This window comes from Micromonas pusilla, assembly GCF_000151265.4.
Source record: "Micromonas pusilla CCMP1545 genomic scaffold MICPUCscaffold_1, whole genome shotgun sequence".
Taxonomy (NCBI): Eukaryota; Viridiplantae; Chlorophyta; class Mamiellophyceae; order Mamiellales; family Mamiellaceae; genus Micromonas; species Micromonas pusilla.
The window spans coordinates 852,003-871,547 of NW_003315882.1; the positions used below are offsets into that span (position 1 = coordinate 852,003).

Below are 19,545 nucleotides of genomic sequence, written 5' to 3' on the forward strand. Positions count from 1 at the left end.
ACTTCTGACCGTGCGGCGTCCTGTGATGGAAGTTTTACTATTCTGAGGTTTCCTGGTCCTGTCAGATCTTTCTTTCTTCCTGTCCTCTGACTCACCTTCGACCAGTGCGAAGAGCGAGGCGAGGGCGACGGGAGCCGTCATGGGGCGAGGTCGTTCGGCGTCATCGACGGCGTCGCGCTCGCGCTCGCGCTCCCAATCCCGGGAGAGGAAGGACAGGAAGCGTCACCGTCGGAAATCGTCCTCCAAGCATCACCGGAAGCATCGTCGGAAGCATAAGAAGAGTCGGCATCGATCGTACTCATCCTCGTCCTCGCGCAGCCGCAGCCGCAGCCGCAGCCGCGACCGCGAGGGTGGGCGCAAGGACCGTAAGCACGAGGACACGTCCAGATCGCGGTCGCGGAAGCGGCGTAAGACGCGATCGCCCGAGCGCGCTCGCTCACGAACGCGATCCCCCGAGACGAACAACGACGATCCGCGATCGAACGACCGCGCGCGCGGACGCTCGCGCAGCAGAGATCGCGGGGCTTCCGGGAACGCGCGCGCGTTCTCGCGGGATCGACGCGAGAGCGACGGGCGCGATCGACGCGGGGACCGAGGCGGAGGAGAACGAGGACGCGGACCAGGTCGCGGCCACGACGAGCGAAGACGAGACGATTCCCGCCAGCGCGGCGACCACCGAGGCGACCACCGAGGCGCCGCGCACGAGCAGCGGCGGGGCCCGAGCGATCACCACGACCGCGGCGGACACCGCGGCAGCACCGGGTTCGGGCGCGCGGCGGACATACCGCGTCGACCAGGGGAGCACTCGAGGAACCCGCCCGAGAGACTGGGACCGAACTCGGTCGGGTATCCGGGCGGCGGCGCGCGCGGGCGGTCGCCCCCTCGCGCGCCGCGAGAGCCTCCGCGCGCGCCCGGCGGCGGCGGCGGTGGCGGGAGCGGCGGCGGCGGCGGCGGCGCGGGATGGGACAAACCGACAGTAGGCACGAGCGGCGCCGCGTTCAAAGCGACGGGCGAGGAGGACGGCGCGAACCTCGTGTACTACAGCGCCGAGCTCGACGGCGCCGCCACGCCGTGCTGGGCAGCCGCGGCGGACCGCGACGCCGCGGGCGACGCCGCGGGCGACGCCGCGAGCGCGACGACGAACGCCGCGAGATGGGGCGCGTACCCGGCGTGCACGTCGGGATTAGGAACGGAGATCCTGGACTTCATCGCGTACTGCTCCCCGGACGCGGACGAATTGAAAGCGCGGTACGCCGCGGTGCTGCGGCTCGACCGGCTCGGAAAGAGGCTGTGGGGCGAAGGCGCGGAGGTGGAGTGCTTCGGCTCCACGAAACACAAGATGCCGTTGTACTACAGCGGGATAGACATGCGGATCAAGACCACTGGAAAGTACGAGCATCTCCCCGAGTGCCAGGGCATCACGCGGCTGGGCACGGAGATCATGGAGCAGGCGTGGGCGACGGACGTGGACCCGCGCGTGACCGGCCGCGTGCCGATGATTTCCTACGTCGACCGCGCGACGGGGCTGAAGTGCAAGGTGTGCGTCGGGAACCGGCAGACCGTCCGCGGGACGTCGTTCTTCAACACCCCGATGATCCCGCTGTCCGCGAGATTCCCGATGTTCAAGCTTCTCATGCTCCCGCTGAAGTGCGTGTTCACCCAACGCGGTCTCGAGAAGTCCTTCGGCGGCGGTTTAGGGACGTTTCGCGTCGGGATGTTGCTGTTGAACTACTTCGCGATGCACGTGCCGGTGAGCACACAGCCGCCGACGCCGGAGACCTTGGGCGCGGCGCTGATCGGATTTTTCAGGTACTACGCCGGAGAGTCCCCGGACGCGACGTGCGACGCGCACTGCGCGCCGTGGCAGCGATGGAGCGCAAACTACGAGGCCGCTTCAGAATTTTACGTCCTGGGCGTGCAGGTCGACTTCGGCGGGTGCGCCATGGGCGAGGTTCAGATGGTGTTGAAGGCGTGCGCGAACGCGCTGCAGGCGGCGCGACCGAACGCGAGCACTCGCACGACGATCCTCTCGCGGCTCATCGACGACACGATCATAGCGGACGCGCGCGAGGGCGCGCGGCGGCAGTCGCGCGCGAGAGAAAACGCGTTGTCGGCGGAGGCAGCGGCGGCGTTGCCGGCGTCGTTCGTCCCGGAGCGGCGGACGACGTTCGTGTCGGACGCGCCGCTGCCGACGCTGCCGGCCGGGGGCGACGCGACGGGGGGCGACGCCATCGGCGGACCGAAAGGCGGCGGACCGAGCGGCGCGGGCGCGGACGTGCCGTCCACGTGCGTCAACCTGAAGAACATGTTCGACCCGGCGCACGCCTCGCGGGACGCGTCCGTCGTCTCCGAGGTGCACGAGGACGTTCGCCTGGAGTGCGGGAATCACGGCGTGGTGACGCACTCCGCGGTGGATAAGAACAGTCAGGGGTTCGTGTACGTCAAGTTCGACACGGTTCAAGCCGCGACGGAGGCGCGGAGGACGCTCAACGCGCGCTGGTTCGCGGGGCGGCTCGTCACGTGCGACTTCATCGCGGAGGACGAGTACGACGCCGTCGTGAAGTCGTTGTCGTGAGCGCACGCGACCGAAGCGTTGTCTTTAGATCGTCGCGCGTTTACTACTACCATCACGTCTACTACGCTTCCACAGCCTTCTGCAACGGAACAAACTCCCCGCTCATCTCGGACGCCATGATGTCGAGCGCGACCTCGCACGACTCCGCGACGATGCGGTCGGCGTCGGCGCGGTACGTCGCGAGCAGGCTCTCCGTGTCCGCGGCGGCGATCGATCCGATCGCCTCCGCAGCCTCGTGCCGCACCATCGGGTGCTCGCTCGCGTCCATGAGCGTCTGCCTGAGCGCGTCCCTCGCCGCGGCGCCTTTCTCCTGGATCTGACCCAACACGTAGCACACCTCGTGCTTCAGGAGCGCGCTGCTCGATGACGCGAGGACGGCGCCGAGCGTGGCGGCGACGTCCGGCGCGGGGCCTCGGTTCCTCAGCGCGAACATCGCGCCGTAGCGATCCCACATGTCCGCGCTCTCGTCCAACAGCACGCGCGTCAGGGTCTCCATCGATATCGACAACGACGCCGCGGGGACGGGGTCCACAGACATGTACGGCGAGTCCCCGTTCGCCGCGTCGCCGCCCTCCGCGCCGGCGGCGCCGGCGGAGAGTTTTTCCTTCGCGGATCCCAACTTTTCCCCCGGCGGCGCGCGCGTCTCCGACTCCGCGGCGGCGATAGCGGCGGCGGCCGCCGCGTCTGCGCGCGCGGAGTGCGCGTGCTTAAGTCTCTGCAGCGCCAACACCGCGGTCTCGCGCACGACCTGGCACTCGTCCTCGCTCGCGGTCCTGAGCGCTTCCGCGCACTCGTCCGACGCGATCGCCCCGAGCGCCTCCGCGGCCTCGTGCCTCACCATGCTGTGGTCGCTCGCGTCCTCAAGAACCTCCTTCAGCTTCGGCACCGCGCGAGTGGCTTGCATCTGACCCAGCGCGAACGCGACCTCGTGCCGGAACAGCGCGCTCGGGTCCTTCAGGCCGTCCAGCAGCGCGTCCACGGACGCGTCGCCTCCGATGCTTCGCAGCGCGAAGAGCGCGCGGAACCGCCTCGGGATGGGCACGGACGCGTCAAGGAGCTCCGCGCGGAGGTCCGGGACGCTCATCTCCGACGCGATCGAGCGGCTACGCGCGCGGGGATCGCCGTGAGGAGTGCGCGCGCGCGCGCGAGGAGTGGCGGGAGGCGTGACGTGTCGCTCTGCCAGTCTAGTGGGAAAATTCTGGAAATCCTCCGTCAGTTCCGAGCGCGCGAAGCAGCTGACCCGAGGACGGCGGGATGAACTCCTCTCCTTTTCGTTGACGAGATGGACGGCCGCGCGAATCACGGGCTCGATCCTTGGGACTTTAAGCACAGCGGGAAGATCGCGACATTCGCCGAGGACGACCCGTTCGAATGCCACGCGATCTCCGTTTCCAACGACGGAACGAGGCTCGCCGCTGCTGGGGCCAGTCCACGGTCCCCCGCCGCCGCGGTGGCGAGGATTTTTAGCGTCCGTGCGAGGGAGAGCTCTCTCGAGGCGACCATCACAGCGGAGGGCGCCATAGGAGCAACCTCCGTTGCGCTGTCGCGCGATGCTGTCTTCCTCGGCTGCGCCGATGGCTCGCTCTGGAGTTTCGACTTCCCCACCGGCGTGCTCACCCGGCACGAGCCGCACCCCGCGTTGGCGGCGCTCCCGCGACGCCGACGCCCGATACGGAACCCGTTCGCATCCGGCGACCGAGAGCCGCGGTCGATCCGGCGCCTGATTTTCGTCGGCGACGGCCACCTCGTGGGGTCCGTGAGCAATCACGGCGTGCTTCCGGTGTGGGGGCGCGCGCGGGAGCGGGACGCGGCACCCGGGGAACTCCCCGACGCGTCGCCGTCCGCGTTTCACGACGACCCGTCGTTCTCGAAAGAAGACGGCGCGTTCATTCACCTCGCCTCGCACGGTGATTTCTTATACAGCACGTCGATCGACGCGAAAGGTTTGAGGGCGTGGAGTTGCGATTCCATCGGCGGCCGTCTGTGGGAGTCCGAACGCCTCGCCGCGGGGCGGGGCGTCCACCTCGCCGGAATCGCAGTCCTACCGCGCCGTGAGGTCCCGCCGTTGATCGCGACGTGTGTTTCGTCGTTAATACGCGGCACGTCGTATGCGGAACCGGACACGACGTTGAAGATCGCGCTGGTCGATGGTGATTCCGGCAGAGAGCTGCGGCGTTACGCGGTCGAAGGGGTCGGCGCGACGAACCGCTTCATAGACTGCTCCTCACTCACGGGCGGGGGAGGCGGCACGTTGCTCTTTCTCGCGCACAAGGACGGGTCGATATGGATTCACGCCGCGAGGAACGGCGCGCAGGTCGCCGCGCTGCACGGTCACGCGACGTGGTCAGGGACGTCCGGGCATCACCGCGTTCTTCCCACGTGCGTCGCGGCCGGAAGCGACGGCGAGTTTTTTTATTCCGCGACGACAGACGGAAAGGCGGTGCATCGGTGGACGGTCGGCCCGCCGCGGGTTTGGTCGCGAGACACGCACGCGCGGTTCCCCTCCGCGTTCAAGGCGACGGTGCGCGCGCTCGTGACGGCGGTGCACGCGCGGGAAGCGCGCGGCGGCGGCGGCGGTGGCGGCGGCGCGTCTGTTCTCGCCGCCGCGGCCGGCATCGACGGCGAAGTTTCCGAGGACGGGTCCGGCGCGCCCGCGCTGTGGGGGAAGGGCTTCGCGGAGCTTTGCGCCATCGAGTCCGGGATTTTAGATCTAGTGATCGGCGGAATAGCCGCACTCGCGTACGGATGCGAGCCTGGGATAGGAAAAGAATTATAGTCTAGCTAGTACGGACACGCTGTGTCTCTCGTTCAAATCTACGCCCTGCTGACAGAGCTACCGACGGTGGAATCCAGGTATTTCCGCAAGCGCGTCACGTTGTGCGCCTGCTTCGGCGCGACCAAGTTCACGACCCACGCGGGAAGGGAGCCTTTCGGGTCCGCCTGTAAAACGAACGCGATCTTCGACCCGCCTTGGCCGTCCTCGAAGACGTAATATCCAGACGTCAGCACAGCCCCGCGGACGTGGCCCTTCACGCACTCCGGCACGTCCTCGTCGCCGTCGTTCACGCTCTGTCCCATCACGAGCACGCTCCCGGTGGGCAAGCGCATCGCGACCTGGTCCCACACGAAGTCGCGGTCCGGGACGATCGAGGGCAGACGAAACGTCCCGTGAAGCAACGCGTGCCCGGGTAAGTCCTTGAACTGGCCATCTTTGAACTCCGCGCGTATCGACGTCTGCGCCAGCGCGCTCGTTTGCGACGACGGCAGCTCCCCGAGCGCGGCGACCGCGCCTTTATCCCCGGCGTGTTTCTTGATCAAACCTTCGATCTTCTGCCCCCCGGGCGAGCGTCGAATCTTGTTCAGAAGCGACACCGCGAACTCTTTCGGATCCGTCGGCCCCACCCTCTCTTTTCCGCCGATGGACAACGCGGCGAATTTACCGAGCTTGTGAAGCCGCTCCCCGGTCGCATCTAAGCCCAAGCCTTGCCCGCCAATCTTCACGACGGACCCTTCTTTGAACATGTCGTCCAAGATTGTGAAGTGTTTCTTGAAGTTTTGCGGGTCGCTGAAGAAACCGAGAACTTCCTCGGGGGACGCCTCCGTCCTCGTCACGCCCATTATTCTGTGTATGCGCTCCCCGGGGAGCTTGAAGATGTCCGTGCCGTTACTCGTCGTGGAGTGCTTCCATTCTTTGCTCGTGAGCATTCCGAAGAACTTCGTCACGATGTCGCGCTCGACCTCGTCTACGCGGGACACGTGAGCGAGCTCCGTCTCCACGGACGCGCAGATGTCCCCCTGAGAAGATTCAGCGTCAGCAACGGCACTTTCTAGTTCGCGCGCGGAGAGAAATCCTACGGGCGCGGAAGCGAGCGCGGGACGCGAGCGCGCGAGTGGTGACGAGGGGAGAGAAAAGAGGACGGAGAGAGAAAAACTCACGTGTTCGAACATCGCGCTGGAGTGCCGCTAGCGTGCCGCGGCGCGCGCCTTAAATGCTTTTTCGCACACGATATGAACGCGAGAAATCTTTTTCACGCGTTCTGACGAACTGAAAGAGATCCGCCACTTCTGAGATCGTTCACTCGAGACCGCACGTGTGACTCCGTCCGCTTCGCCTCCCACAGCGGCTTCTGCGTGTCCGAGGGTGACGACACGGGAACTCTGCAAAAATGGTACGTACGATCGCACGCTTTGCTCTGTCCCCCCATTCCCACGCGGATCTCGTCGCGCGGTGCCCATTTTTGACGTCCTCTCTGTTTTTTCGCCCCCGCACAGATGATCAAGGTGAAAACCCTGACGGGTAAGGAGATCGAGATCGACATCGAGCCCACGGACTCGATCGAGCGCATCAAGGAGCGCGTCGAGGAGAAGGAGGGGATTCCTCCAGTCCAGCAGCGGTGCGCGAGACGCCCGCGTCCAGTTTCTTTCGTTTGATTCCCGGACCGATCTCAAAGCTGACGAATCTCTCCCCCCAACATCTCCAACGCAGGCTGATCTTTGGAGGTAAGCAGATGAACGACGATAAGATCGCCAAGGATTTTAACATCGAAGGTGGGTCGGTGCTTCACTTGGTTCTCGCCCTTCGCGGAGGGCGGCTTTAGACTATCTAGAAAGGTGAACGCGACGAGGGCGCTGGCGCTGTAAAAACACGCGAAGACGAGCGGCGTGAAACGAACGAAACGAACGATCGAATTATGTAACGCCCCTTCTCGTATAAACAACATCGGACAAAAGCTAATAAGCTCGCGCGTCGCGTCGCGACTCGAACTCTGTCTGCGACATCACTCCTTGAAAAACATGTAACGAAGGATGATTTCTTCAGCGCCGATTAAAGGTTTCGCGAGCTCGTCCTGCACCTTCTTGACCGTCCCTCTCGGGCAGTTGACGTGGATCATGTACTGATGAGAGTCCGCGAACCCCTTGATCTCGTACGCGTTCGTGACCAGACCCCGATCCGTGACTTCAAACTCCGTGGAGCCGCCCTCCGCGAACATCGAGCGAAGCTTGTCGACCTCAGCGGCGCGCACGGAATCCTCGACGCCGGGTTTCATGAGGAAGAGCGCCTCGTACCTCGCGGGCGCGGCGGCGTCCTTCACCGCAGCCACCACCCGCATGCCCTTCCGGTTGCGTCCGAGGACCACCGGGGATCGCGCGGATACGCGCGCGCCTGTGAGGGAGAATTCATGGTGGATGGACGTGTGAGAAGAAAAGGACCTCGCGGGCTCGGGCGTGGTAGCGCGCGCGAGCGCGCGGACGACGACGCGAAAATTCGAGAGGCCGCGCGACCGCGAATCGCGCGCGCGATCGCGGGCGAACGCACGCGCGTTCGCGAGCGAACGCGGCCGCGGGGAAAGTCCCCAATCGAAGCTCGTCACTTCGACGACTTTGGGAGTGGATAAAGAAAGGGCTGCGATGACGTCGCGCGCGTCGAGCGCGGGACGCACCGCGGGTCGCCGCCCGGGAGGACACGGCCGGAGCCGTGGCCGTCAGACTCATCAAGGAGGTGGCCATTTTCGTTCTAGCGTGGAGTTCAGACCTCGCGTGCCGTGCGCGCGGTCAGGAGTGCGTCTGGAGCCGCGCGGTGCGTCGGCCAAGAACCTAAACCCTTAATTCCTCCGTGCGCGAGCCGCCCTCGCCGTACGTTTCTTTCATTCGTATGCGCGCTAGTCACGAAAAAACACGATTTTGTACACGTACGCGTGCACTTCGCCTCGGCGCGGCGCGGCGGCTTTTTCCTGCGCTTTTCACCTCGAGACCTAACCGCCGCGCGAGCACAACCACGGCGCAGCGGGGGCGTCGGACACGAAAGGACCGGCTCGCGTCGATTTCGTTCCGATCGTTCAGGTCGCGCTGATTCGGATCGGTGAGTATGGCGTCGTCGCTCGCGTCTGCGATCGGCGCGGCGCGCGCGGCGCCGTCGATCCGCGACAATCGAGGGATTGAATATGCGAAAAAACGAGCGTCGATATCCCGGCGGCGCGTTCTCAGCAGGGCGAAGAGGGACATCCCGGACGACGTCGGATTCAACTACGACGAGTTCGACGACTTCGGTAACACGGAATCGGGCGCGTCGACGCGATCGGGGGACGCGACGGACGCGAAGAAAGGCGGGAAGAAGGCTGGGAGTCAGGACGAGGACGGATCTGAATTCCGTTGGGCGGAAGTCGAGCCTCCCCCGGACCCTCCGCCCGGGAAAATACCGGGGATCGGCGTGGAACTGCCGGACGCGCTGTCGTACTTCTCTCCGCTCGCGAGGAACCGCATCCCGGAAGCGGAAGCGCTCGAGCTCCAGCGCGCGTGGGCGAGGGCAGTGTTCGAGGAGGAGGGAGAATTACCCTCCCGCCGGGGTAACTTAATCACGGACCCGGATACCGGGGAGGCACGGGAGATGACGAAGAAAGAACACGCGGCGCTGCTGGACGACTACTTCACCGAGCTCGCGCGGAGGGAGAAGACGTACCCGCAAGTTTTAGCGAGAGAGCCCGCGTATGATCCATATCGGCTTCTCGAGAAATTCGGCAGAAGGCCGCAGATCGAGAAGGGAAACACGATGACCTACCCCGTGCTCATGGAGAACTTGTTCAGCGGGAACGTCTCGCGGCTGCTGCAGTACGACGAAGGACGGACGATCATAGTCGAGCTCATCGGCGCGGGGAACGAACTCGCGGGCCCGAAGCGGGCGAAGCAATCCCGGTACGAGTGCAAAGTCCCTGGGGACGTGCACTGGGACATCACGAAGATGTGCTACATGAACCGCTACGGCGCGGTGAACAAGACCGTCCCGGAGAGGTCGCGCACGACGCTGTCGCAGTTCATGCACGTCGATCAACCGAACGAGGCGTTCAACAACATGACGCCGTACATTTATCCGTTCATGCTCATGTGGGTCGCGTGCGGGCTCCTTACCTCGGACGGCGCGCAAAACGTAAGGAGAGGACGAAAACAACGGTGGGAAGAAACCACCGTGTTTAAGATGATCAACAAGTACCTCTTCCGCGGACGTTTGAAGAAGAAAGCGGTTAAGAAAGACATGATGGAGGAGTTCGGAAAGTCCAAGGCGAAGATGATCGGACAGGACAAGGACAAGACGGGGTCGTTCCAAGGGTTGACTTTCGACGACGTCGCGGGGGTTGATCACATCGTCGACGAGTTCAAGTACTACATATCCGTCATGAAGGAATTCAAAGAGTGGCAACAGGAGGATATGGCCAAGAGGGGCGGCAGTGGCAAGTGGAGTGATCTCCCGAAGAAAGGACGGATGAAGTACATCATGTCCGAGTTTCAGAGGATACCCAAGCCGGGTGATCCGATTTTCATGGTGGACCCGGATTTCACGTACGAAGTCGAAGATGACAACTTGTCCGCCGAACGCGCGAAGCTGAGCATCCCCAAAGGCGTCCTATTCGAAGGTCCGCCGGGGACGGGGAAGACGCTGCTCGCGAAAGCCGTCGCCGGCGAAGCTGGAGTGCCATTTTTCTACGCGAACGGCTCGGAGTTTGTCGAGATGTTCGTCGGAGTCGCCGCGAAGCGCGTGCGGGATTTGTTCAGACGCGCGAGGGACGTGTCCCCGTCGATCATTTTCATCGATGAGCTCGACACGATCGGACGCAGCCGCTCGTTGTACAGCAACCGCGATTCCGCGACATTAGAGCGCGAGGCGGGTCTGCTTCAGCTCTTAGTTGAACTCGACGGGTTCGAAACGAAATCGTCCGCGGGCTCAAAGCAAGAGATGGTACTCGTGATGGGAGCCACGAACCTGAGCGCGCAGCTCGACCCCGCGTTATTACGAAGCGGTCGGTTCGAGCGATCGTTCAACATCAACGTCCCTTCGACGCACAAAGACCGACTCGCGATCCTAAAAGTGCACGCGCGGAAGCTGAACATCCCGCGCGGGGGCAACGAGAAGTGGGACGAGGACGCGCTCTTGAACCGCACGACAGAGCTGACGCACGGGTACAGCGGCGCCTCGCTCGCGGCGCTGTTAAACGAAGCCTCGATTTTGTCCGTTCGCGCGAACAGGGAATTCGTCAACATCGAGGACATCGAGCGCGTCCTGGAGAGGAACCTCGTAGGCGTCGCGTCCGCGCCCATGGAGGACGGGTGGGGCAAGGATCACCTCGCGATGGTCGAAGCCGGACGCGCGGTGCTGTGGTCGTCCAAGTCGTCGAAGCAGTACTGCCCGACGGTTTTGAGAGTCACGATCAAGCCGCACGGGACGAAGACGACCGGAGTGATGCTTCAGCAGGAGACGACGGAGCATCAGTGGACGGAGGACGACGCCCGGGCGACGTCGTTGGACGAGTACATCGACGGCCTCGCGATGTTGCTCGCGGGGCGGTGCGTGGAGACCGTGTTCTTCGGTCCGCAAGGTGTCAGCGTGCAGACGAAGGGCGATCTCGTCGCGGCGGTGGACATCGCGTACGACATCGCGACCTCCTCTGGCGTGTACCCGGACTCGAAGAAAGGGTTGAGACCGTACTGGCCGGAGGAGCTCATCGAGCACTTCCGCCTCCCCGCCGCGGAGATGGACGCGGGCGTGCACGATTTGATGATGCGAGCGCACATCAGGGCAGAGGAATACGTGCAGTATTACAAGCCCGTGATTCTTCAAGTCGCGTCCGAGCTCTTAGCGCACGAGTCTCTGTACGGGACGCACATCAAAGATCTCGTGAACGAGCACGAGGTAAAGATGGCGGTCGCGAAGGACGAGTCCCTCGCGAAGGCGCAGGCGAAGAAAGAAGACGCGGAGAACCGTAAGCGAAAGGACAAGGAGTTCGAGGACGAGACGAACGAGCGGCGACGAGCCGCGAGCGCGGAGAAGACGGAACAAGTCGAGTCGCGAGGCGTCGCCGGGGCGATCGACGTAGACTCGAGCGACGAGCCGCTCTCCTCGGATCCGTTCGGGACGAGCGAAACGGCTGGCGTCGTCGACGACAACTTCAAGGGCGTCCTCGGCCGCGCGATGCGGTCCGTCGGCAGACGCGGAGGCGCGTTCCCGGAGAGCGAGAGGAAACCCGAGGACGAGGACGAGGACGCGGACGCGAAGAAGTAGCTCTTTTAAGACGAGTGATACTCGAAACCCGGGTCATCGACGCGAGCACCCCCGACTTTTGGTTTCGCTTACAGATGAGCGACCACTTCGTGCCGTGCTTGTTCACCTCCGTCACGTGCGCGCTGCGCGAGAAAACTCTTTCATTTGTCCACACGTGGCGGATTTCCACGACGTGTGTTTCAGTCAGGTGGACCTTTCGCTTTTGATAGCAGTACTGTACGTTCGTAGTGCTTGTGTCTATAGACAGGAGCTTCGCTCCAGTCTGCTAGACACTCTTGGAAGCGCTCGGTCGCATCCTCGCCGCGCAGCTCGCCAGCCGCGCGTTAAACGTGTATTCAGACCAGTCTCGAGACGGTCCTCCAATCGACGTACCTCTGCGTCGTGACTAGCTGTCGATACAGCGCTGTCATACCTGCATCGCGCGACGCGGAATCTTTCCCCGCACAGTGCAGCTCCTCGTTCGGCCGAATCGTCGGTCGACCGCTCTCAGGCCGTCGCACGAGCGACGACCTCGTTCGCCCGCGTTCACCGGCTCCGTCGAGCCCGGTAACCGGCGGATACTCCGGCTCGGAGTCGCGCAAATCAGTCAATCAGTCAGACAGCGAAGCACGCGCGCTGCAACATGGACCAGGACGACGCCGTCGTTCTAGGCGTAGTTCTCGGCGTCGTGTTGGCGGCGGCGCTGTGCGGATGGTGGTACAGCAACTGCGCAGACCGTGACAACCGCAGAGAGCGAGAAGGGGAAGGTGGTCACTATCAAGGCTGGTTAACCGGGAGACCGGATGGGCCCCCGCGCCATGTCGTGTTCGAGTCATCGCCTCCCCCGCCGCCTCTCCCGCCTCAACCGTATGGCACGCCGCGGCAAGATCAGCCCGCGCCCGTCTTCCAAGCGACCGTGAGTCAGCCGAGCTACCCGAAAGTGTGAGCGGAAGAAGACCCGAAGAAGCCCCGCCTCGGGACGAGATGCGAGAACGCGCGCGAAAGCAGAGGCGCGAGCTCTTCCAAGCCCCATTAGCTAGCCAGCCGCGGAGCGAACGGATTTGTAAGGACATCAATGCATATTGATCACGCTACTCGTACATATCACTCCCTCCCCCTCCCTCAACTCAACGGATGCGCTTCGAGGTCGAACAAGGACGTCCCGTTCACCTTGCACCGACGCATCTGCCCCATCTCCAGCGCGGGCAACCCCGACCCGGGCTCGGGCTCGGACACGAACACGATCGGGTCGATGTCCGGCGCCTCCAACGAACTCCGTCCGACCCACGCGTCGAAGTCGGGGTTGAACCCGTCGATGATGACGTCCAGCTCCTGCCCCACGCGCGACAACGCGAAGTCCTCGGATATGTCCTGCTGCTGCGAGATCAACTGATCCCGGCGAAGCTCTCGAACCGCGAGCTCGACTTGGTCGGGGTATTCCGCCGCGGGGGTGCCGTCCTCTTCGCTGTAAGCGAACGCGCCGAGCCTCTGGAACTTGAACTCCTTGCAGAACTTCATGAGGTCGTCGTGCTCCTCCTGGGTTTCCCCGGGGAAGCCGGATATGAACGTCGTTCGCAACGCAAGCCCGGGGATTCGGTCGCGAAGTTTATGGAGCAGATCCTCCGTGTGCTGCCGCGGCGGCCGGTTCATTCGCAGCAAACTGAGGTTCGTGATGTGCTGCAGCGGGATGTCGATGTACTTGCACACCTGCGGAATGTCCGCGATCGCGTCGATGAGCTCCTCGCTGAAGTACGACGGGTACGCGTACAGAATGCGGATCCACTCGACGCCGTCGACGACGGCGAGGCGCTCCAACAACTCCGCGAGGCCTCTCCCGTCTGACGCTTTCATGTCCATCCCCCACTGGTTCGTGTCCTCCGCGATGAGGCACAGCTCTTTCGCGCCCGTGTCCGCGAGCGCTTTCGCCTCGTCCACGATCGAGTCCCACGGCTTCGAGCGAAACTTCCCTCGGAACCCCGGGATCGCGCAAAACGTGCACTTGTGGTCGCAGCCCTCCGCGACGCGCAGGTACGCGTAGTGGTTCGGCGTGAGCCTCTTCCTGAGCGCTTCCGGGCGGAACGGCGGGGACGCGGTTCCGACGCGCACCCTTCCTCGCTTGTTTCCGCCGTCGTCCTGTCGCAACACGTCCACGCCCAGGCTCTGTCCGATCTCCGCGGGGAGGTTCTTGTACTCCTCGAACCCCATCACGACGTCGATTTCGGACATCTCCTCGGCCAAGTCCTCCGCGTACCGCTGCGCTAAGCACCCGGTGACGATGATTTTCTGCTTCTTCCCGTTCTTCTCGCTATCCGCTTTCATCGCCGCCGCGGCCAAGATCGCGTCCACGCTCTCGTTCTTAGCGTCCTCCACAAACCCGCACGTGTTGATTATCACCGCGTCCGCGTCTTCGTGCTCGTCGATGACGTCGAAGCCGTTCGCGAAGAGGTCGCCGAGCATGACCTCGCCGTCAACCGTGTTCTTCGGGCACCCCAAAGAGACCATGGAAACCTTCGCGCGACGAGGTGCATCCTCCGCCGCGCTCGATTCTTTAGAGTCGCTCGTGTCCGCGCCTCCGCTCGGTGGAGGAGGGGCGATGCTCGCCTTGGCGGCGGCGAATTTCGTTTTCTTCGGCCTCGACGAGAGAGCGGCGCGTCCGAGGACGGCGCGGACGCCGAGGAACCCGGAGGCGGCGGACATCATGCCCTACCTGCTCGAAGTAGGCGAGAAACGCGCGCGCTGAACACGTGCACGACCCGCAGACAGACAGACGACAACGACAGAGTGACGCGCTTCGGAACCCCTTGCGCTTTAATAATAGAGGGCGCTTGCGCTTTATTTCGCGAATTTCCGCATTATTGCGCGAAGCCCGAGAACCGCGATCAGCCTCGGGTCAGGGCAGCGTACACGTGTACTGTAGTGTAGGGGTTTAGGGTAGTGTACTGCTAGGGTACACGCGAACGTGGACACCGGCACGGGCTCCCGAACCCAGTTCGAACCGCCCGTCTCGCACTCTGCGCCGCACACGGGCACGAGTTTCTTCCCCCCTCCCAACGCTCTTCAACATGGACGATGCCGCGAAGGCTGCGAAGAGGAAGGAAATCGAGGAGAAACTAGCGGAGGCGCGGAAGAAGGAGGTGCGTCTCGTTGGGAGAGACCCACCACTCCCGCTCGATCGGACGCGTTTTCTCGTTCCCACGCTCCCGACGTCGTATTCTATTCGTCCGCGTCCTCCTCCTTCGCGACGTCCCCCGCTCGCGTTTGTTTTCATCGTCCTCTCCGCGCGGGTTCCGCGTTTCCACGCTCCCGATATCCGATCGTCGCTCACGCGCCCGACCCTCCCTTCAGGAGCAAAAAGCGACGTTCTTTGGGGAACACAGGGGCATCACGTGTGATGGATGCGGCGTCGTGCCGATCGTCGGCTTTCGGTACCGCTGCCAGAAGTGCCCAAACCACGACACATGCGAGGTGTGCTACGAACGATGGGACGGCGGCAAGGGAAGCGTCGCGAACGGGCACGCGCAGCAGGAGCTATCGCTCGACCCGGCCGCGCACGATTTCGTGGTTCACAAAGCCGGCGGGTTTAAGCCCATGGTGAAGACGCAAGGAGCGACGCAAAAGTCCGAGAAGAAGCTGAAGCCGAACGATCCGTGTCACTGTGGCAGCGGGAAAAAACTGAAGAAGTGTTGCGGCGGAGCCGCGTGATAGCGTCTCGTGTCGTTGCAGAGCGCGTGTTCTATTCGTCCGCGTCGTCGTCGTCCGCCGCCTCCTCCTCCTCCTCCTCCTTCGCGTCCTCGCCGCGCAAGCGCCCGCGTCGTATCTCCCGGGCGCGCGCTCGGGCTTCGTCCCCGCGTCGCGCGCGCTCGTCCAGGCGAGCGAGCGTGTCGTCTGTGGACGTCCAGGGCGTCTCCTCGCGCGTCGCCCCCGTTTCCTCGTCCGTGTGGTCCACCAGGCCCTCGAAGCCCTCCATATCCATATACTCGCCCGTGCAACAGCACAGCAGAGCGCGCTTCAGCAAGTTGAGCGCTCCGCCGCACGCGCGGTGCTGCTGGGTCGCGGGAAGTCCCCGCGTCGGGGTACGTCGCCGCATGGCGCGCACGTGGGCGTAAGTTATGACGTCCAGCGTGCGGCGAGGTCGGGTCGCCCTCGTAGTCCGTCGTCGTTTCGCTTTCTCTTCGCAGCGCTTTCGTCCTTTCCGAGACTGCCACCTGTCCAGCGAGTTCGCCCCGCGCGCGGCATGACCGCGGGGGGCGCGAGGAGCGCGGAGAAAGTCGGCAGGAGAGTCTCCACGTGTGCGTTCGCGGACGCGATCGCGCGCGTCTCGATCGCCGCTCACGACGCCGCGGTGGCGTCGCTTCCCGATCCCGAGCGCGCGCGTTTGTCGAGCGGCCAGACCGTGCTCGCGTCGATCGTCGTTCGTGACGGCCGCGGCGGCGGCGGGGAGAACGATCGCGCGCGCGTCCGGGTCGTCGCCCTCGGCGCGGGGACGAAGTTCATGACCTCATCGAGCATCGACTCGGACGCGCGCGGCGTTCGCGTGCGCGACTGCCACGCGGAAGTCCTCGCCCGGCGCGCGCTGAAGCGATTTTTGTACGCTCAGATCGACATCGCGCGCGCGCGGCGGGGAACGGTCGCGGACGCGCGCTCGTGCGTTCTCGAACGCGACGCACGATCGAACAGATGGAGCATACGCCCGGACGTGACGTTCCACATGTACACGTCGTCGACGCCGTGCGGGAACGCGACGGTGAAGCGATGGGCGAGGGGCGCGAAAGAGGTTTTCGACGACGCGCTCGACGAGAGCACGCCGCCGCCGGACGCGAAGACGCACGAGAAACCGAGCTTCGGGAGCGTCCACGAAGGGCAGCTCGCGTTCACGTATAAACGCGACCCGACGGCGCTCGAGGACGACGGCGGAGAGATACGCGAACGAGGAGGTGGAGGAGGAGGAGACGCGGCGGCTGGGGCGGCGGTGCACATCACCGGCCGCCTCCTCTCGTGCAGCGACAAGCTCGCTGTGTGGAACTGCGTCGGCGTCCAAGGAGCGCTGCTGCTGTGCGAAAACGCGCTCTCGTCGCCGGTATACCTCGCGTCCGTGACGGTCGGAAGAAAATTCAACCGCGCGATCCTCCGGAGGGCGTTGTGCTGCAGGATGCACCGCTTCCGCGGCACCGACGCCATCTCCGCGGCGGAGGACGGGACGGCCGCGGAGCCGCGGAGTCGCGTCTTCGCGTTGAACCACCCGGGGACGATGTGCACCGCGGTACCGTTCGACGTCGGGACGTACGCCCCGGGAGAGGGCGCGAACTTCGACCGCGCGGACGCGCTCGTGTGGTGGGAAGGACGCGACGGCGGGGAAACGAGAGAGTTGATCGACGCGCGAACGGGATCGAGGTCGTTTCCGCGTGGCGACGACGATATCTCGGGCGTGAGCAGAGCCGCGCTGCTTCGCGAGCACGAGAGCGTGATAGGGCCTGTTCGCGAGGCGTCGTGTTACGAGGACATGAAACGACGCGCGGGGGACGCGAGCGGATACGCCGCCGCGAAGACGGCAGCGCTCTCTCAACCCGGGCTGTGGGTTTTGTCGACGCCTCACCACTGTGCCGAGGTGAGATAGTTAATAAAAGGTTAGGTAGCTACGATACGTCAGAACACGCACGCTAGTTTCACGATGGCCGCCGTTCGCGTCCGACGCGGGCGCTTCGCCGCGGGTTTCGCGGCGGCGGTCTTCGCCGCCGCCGCCGCCGCCGCCGGTCGCTTCGCCGTTTGTTTCATCTTTTTCTCTTTCGCGACCGGCGGCGCCTTGGCGTTCACGCTCGTCTTCTTCTGCACGGAGGGCACGAACGCGGTCGTGCGTCCGCCAACCTCGATGAACGATATCGCCTTTCCGCCCACCTTGTTCCCCGTCACTTTACCCCACCGGTGATGGAACAGCCAGTCCTCTGGAAATTTCTCAGATATAGCTCCGGCCTCGCACGCGACGGTCACGACCATCGACATCGCGTCGCGCACCATCGCCAGCTGGCCGTGCGTCAACGACTTCGCAGGCTGTTCAGGATGCACCCTGGCGTGGAAGAGCACCTCGTCCGCGACCCAGTTCCCGACGCCAGCGGCGACCTTTTGATCCAATAGCACCGCCTTGACCGGCGCCGCGCGTTTCGCGAAGAGCGACGCGAACGTCTTCTCGTCCGGCATCGCGAGCAACGGATCGAAGCCGAGGTCGGACAGCGGCGGGGACTCCGTGACGACGCCGTCCACGAGGCGCACGCGGCCGAATCGGCGCGGGTCGGTGTACGCGAGCGTCACGCCGTTACTGAACGTGACTACCAGCTTGGCGAACCGCGGTGGCCAGTTCACCGTGTCTACAGCGAACGCCTTGTACTTCACAATGCTTCCCCCGCCTTTGATCGTCATCGCGCCGGTCATCCCGAAATGAAATAAAGGCGTACTTCGCGTCCCGAGATCCCACCACAGATGCTTTCCCAATCGCCTTGCCGCTTTGACGGTTCTTCCTTTGAGCGCCGACGTGAACTGTGATTCGTCGATCTCTTTGAAGATCTTCTCGTCGTACGTGCCGTCTTCGTTAAACTCGACGCTTACGATCGTCGCGCCGACGATGTGCTTCTCGCATAGGACGCGTGCACTCTCCACTTCGGGAAGCTCCGGCATTTCAACCCGGCGGGCGCCGACTTAGTCTGACGGGTTCCACTTCCGTGGACGTTGACGTGTCTTCAGATGGATACGAGTATTGTAGTGACAGAAAGTTCCGACACCTGACTACTTTTTTTGCTACGTTGGTGACCAGCTGCCCTCCGAGCGACCAGACCGCCGCGCGCGTCGCGTGCGTTCGAATGCCCTGGGTCCCGCAGATGATCGGCATGGCGACCGTCCCCGTGCCGACCGCGTCGTTCGCGCGTCCTCGCCGCCGTTATCCCGACCTCGCCGGAGCGACCCTCGGGCCGTCCCGTAGTTGTAAATTTGGCAATGTCACGCGCGCCTCCGCTTCGTCCACCGCGTCCACCACCGTCGAGACCGGTGCCGGGTTGAAATTGGAGATCCTCTCGCAGAAGGCGGCGGGCGGCGCTACGAAGGCGCCGATGCTCTTCGTCCACGGCAGTTATCACGCCGCGTGGTGCTGGACCGTGCATTTCTTCGATTACTTCAGCGCCAGGGGACACGACTGTTACGCCGTCTCGCTGCGTGGGCAAGGCGGGAGCGACGTCCCGAGCGGCGTCGCCGTCGCGGGGACACTCGAGGAGCACGCCGCGGATGTTAAAGACGCGTGCGCGTTCGTGTCGAAGGCGTCCGGCGCACCTCCCATCCTCGTGGGGCACTCGTTTGGCGGGCTCGTGTGCCAACGCCTGTTCACGGGCGAGCCGCCGCCGTTGTCGGGGCTCGCGCTGCTCGCGTCTGTGCCGCCTTCGGGGAACGGTGAAATGGTGAAGCGGTTCCTGAAGCGATCGTTCATAGCCAGCATGAAAATCACGTACGCGTTCATCGCGGGCGCGTTCAAGACGAACGAGAAGTTATGCAGGGAGTGCTTCTTCAGCGACGATCTCCCGGACGCTGAGTTGAAGACACACATGGGCTCGATTGCGACGTCGTGTCGCGTGCGGCTACTAGACTTGAAAGCGTTAAATGATTCGCTACCGATTCCACGGCCGATTCCCGGGTCGCCGCCGGTGTGCGTGATAGGGGGCGAAAACGATTTCGTCGTGGATGTCGAGGGCGTCGCGGAGTGCGCGGAGTGGGGCGGCGTCGACCCCGTCGTCCTTCCGAGAGCCGCTCACGACCTCATGATCGATACTCGATGGGAGGCGTGCGCGCAGGCGCTTGCGAAGTTCGCCACGCGCGTCGGGAGGAAGGGGGAGTAGGCGTCTGGTTCGTAGCGATGTACTTACGTATGCGAGGTGCGGTCAATCACAGTGCGTGTCGTCGCGTCACT

General features: G+C 64.2%; 13 protein-coding genes across 13 annotated transcripts; 8 read left to right on the forward strand and 5 right to left on the reverse strand.

The window, feature by feature from the left end:
* The first annotated feature begins 114 nt into the window (after positions 1-114).
* MICPUCDRAFT_50203 (uncharacterized protein) lies at positions 115-2,642 on the forward strand. The gene has a single exon (XM_003054909.1). The coding sequence runs from the start codon at positions 140-142 to the stop codon at positions 2,573-2,575; it is 2,436 nt and encodes an 811-aa protein (XP_003054955.1). The 5' UTR covers positions 115-139; the 3' UTR covers positions 2,576-2,642.
* Positions 2,599-3,659, reverse strand: MICPUCDRAFT_30818 (uncharacterized protein; the record flags this gene model as incomplete). Its single annotated transcript, XM_003055451.1, has 2 exons — positions 2,599-3,194; positions 3,306-3,659. 2 exons carry the CDS (start codon positions 3,657-3,659, stop codon positions 2,637-2,639), a joined length of 912 nt encoding a protein of 303 aa, XP_003055497.1. The 3' UTR covers positions 2,599-2,636.
* Positions 3,660-3,857: 198 nt separating this feature from the next.
* MICPUCDRAFT_50205 (uncharacterized protein) lies at positions 3,858-5,337 on the forward strand (the record flags this gene model as incomplete). The annotated part of the gene is made up of 2 exons (XM_003054910.1): positions 3,858-5,269; positions 5,328-5,337. 2 exons carry the CDS (start codon positions 3,858-3,860, stop codon positions 5,335-5,337), a joined length of 1,422 nt encoding a protein of 473 aa, XP_003054956.1.
* A 52-nt stretch (positions 5,338-5,389) lies between these two features.
* On the reverse strand, positions 5,390-6,523 carry MICPUCDRAFT_61355 (uncharacterized protein; the record flags this gene model as incomplete). Its single annotated transcript, XM_003055452.1, has 1 exon — positions 5,390-6,523. One exon carries the CDS (start codon positions 6,521-6,523, stop codon positions 5,390-5,392), a length of 1,134 nt encoding a protein of 377 aa, XP_003055498.1.
* Positions 6,524-6,847: 324 nt separating this feature from the next.
* MICPUCDRAFT_50207 (uncharacterized protein) lies at positions 6,848-7,173 on the forward strand (the record flags this gene model as incomplete). Its single annotated transcript, XM_003054911.1, has 2 exons — positions 6,848-6,969; positions 7,062-7,173. 2 exons carry the CDS (start codon positions 6,848-6,850, stop codon positions 7,171-7,173), a joined length of 234 nt encoding a protein of 77 aa, XP_003054957.1.
* Positions 7,174-7,353: 180 nt separating this feature from the next.
* On the reverse strand, positions 7,354-8,083 carry MICPUCDRAFT_37900 (uncharacterized protein; the record flags this gene model as incomplete). Its single annotated transcript, XM_003055453.1, has 2 exons — positions 7,354-7,739; positions 8,017-8,083. 2 exons carry the CDS (start codon positions 8,081-8,083, stop codon positions 7,354-7,356), a joined length of 453 nt encoding a protein of 150 aa, XP_003055499.1.
* Positions 8,084-9,122: 1,039 nt separating this feature from the next.
* On the forward strand, positions 9,123-11,624 carry MICPUCDRAFT_61359 (uncharacterized protein; the record flags this gene model as incomplete). Its single annotated transcript, XM_003054912.1, has 1 exon — positions 9,123-11,624. The coding sequence occupies one exon, from the start codon at positions 9,123-9,125 to the stop codon at positions 11,622-11,624; it is 2,502 nt and encodes an 833-aa protein (XP_003054958.1).
* A 622-nt stretch (positions 11,625-12,246) lies between these two features.
* MICPUCDRAFT_50210 (uncharacterized protein) lies at positions 12,247-12,549 on the forward strand (the record flags this gene model as incomplete). Its single annotated transcript, XM_003054913.1, has 1 exon — positions 12,247-12,549. The coding sequence occupies one exon, from the start codon at positions 12,247-12,249 to the stop codon at positions 12,547-12,549; it is 303 nt and encodes a 100-aa protein (XP_003054959.1).
* A 114-nt stretch (positions 12,550-12,663) lies between these two features.
* MICPUCDRAFT_49392 (uncharacterized protein) lies at positions 12,664-14,405 on the reverse strand. Its single transcript, XM_003055454.1, has one exon. The coding sequence runs from the start codon at positions 14,301-14,303 to the stop codon at positions 12,726-12,728; it is 1,578 nt and encodes a 525-aa protein (XP_003055500.1). The 5' UTR covers positions 14,304-14,405; the 3' UTR covers positions 12,664-12,725.
* Positions 14,406-14,665: 260 nt separating this feature from the next.
* MICPUCDRAFT_50212 (uncharacterized protein) lies at positions 14,666-15,305 on the forward strand (the record flags this gene model as incomplete). Its single annotated transcript, XM_003054914.1, has 2 exons — positions 14,666-14,737; positions 14,949-15,305. 2 exons carry the CDS (start codon positions 14,666-14,668, stop codon positions 15,303-15,305), a joined length of 429 nt encoding a protein of 142 aa, XP_003054960.1.
* A 532-nt stretch (positions 15,306-15,837) lies between these two features.
* On the forward strand, positions 15,838-17,107 carry MICPUCDRAFT_50213 (uncharacterized protein; the record flags this gene model as incomplete). Its single annotated transcript, XM_003054915.1, has 2 exons — positions 15,838-17,028; positions 17,072-17,107. 2 exons carry the CDS (start codon positions 15,838-15,840, stop codon positions 17,105-17,107), a joined length of 1,227 nt encoding a protein of 408 aa, XP_003054961.1.
* Positions 17,108-17,246: 139 nt separating this feature from the next.
* MICPUCDRAFT_43803 (uncharacterized protein) lies at positions 17,247-18,269 on the reverse strand (the record flags this gene model as incomplete). Its single annotated transcript, XM_003055455.1, has 2 exons — positions 17,247-17,465; positions 17,496-18,269. The coding sequence occupies 2 exons, from the start codon at positions 18,267-18,269 to the stop codon at positions 17,247-17,249; spliced, it is 993 nt and encodes a 330-aa protein (XP_003055501.1).
* A 209-nt stretch (positions 18,270-18,478) lies between these two features.
* MICPUCDRAFT_12593 (uncharacterized protein) lies at positions 18,479-19,474 on the forward strand (the record flags this gene model as incomplete). The annotated part of the gene is made up of 1 exon (XM_003054916.1): positions 18,479-19,474. One exon carries the CDS (start codon positions 18,479-18,481, stop codon positions 19,472-19,474), a length of 996 nt encoding a protein of 331 aa, XP_003054962.1.
* Positions 19,475-19,545: the final 71 nt, after the last annotated feature.

Excerpts from the sequence above, each read along its gene's own strand:
- MICPUCDRAFT_49392 (XM_003055454.1), bottom strand. The coding sequence starts at position 14,303 with ATGATGTCCGCCGCCTCCGGGTTCCTCGGCGTCCGCGCCGTCCTCGGA.
- MICPUCDRAFT_50203 (XM_003054909.1), top strand. The coding sequence starts at position 140 with ATGGGGCGAGGTCGTTCGGCGTCATCGACGGCGTCGCGCTCGCGCTCG.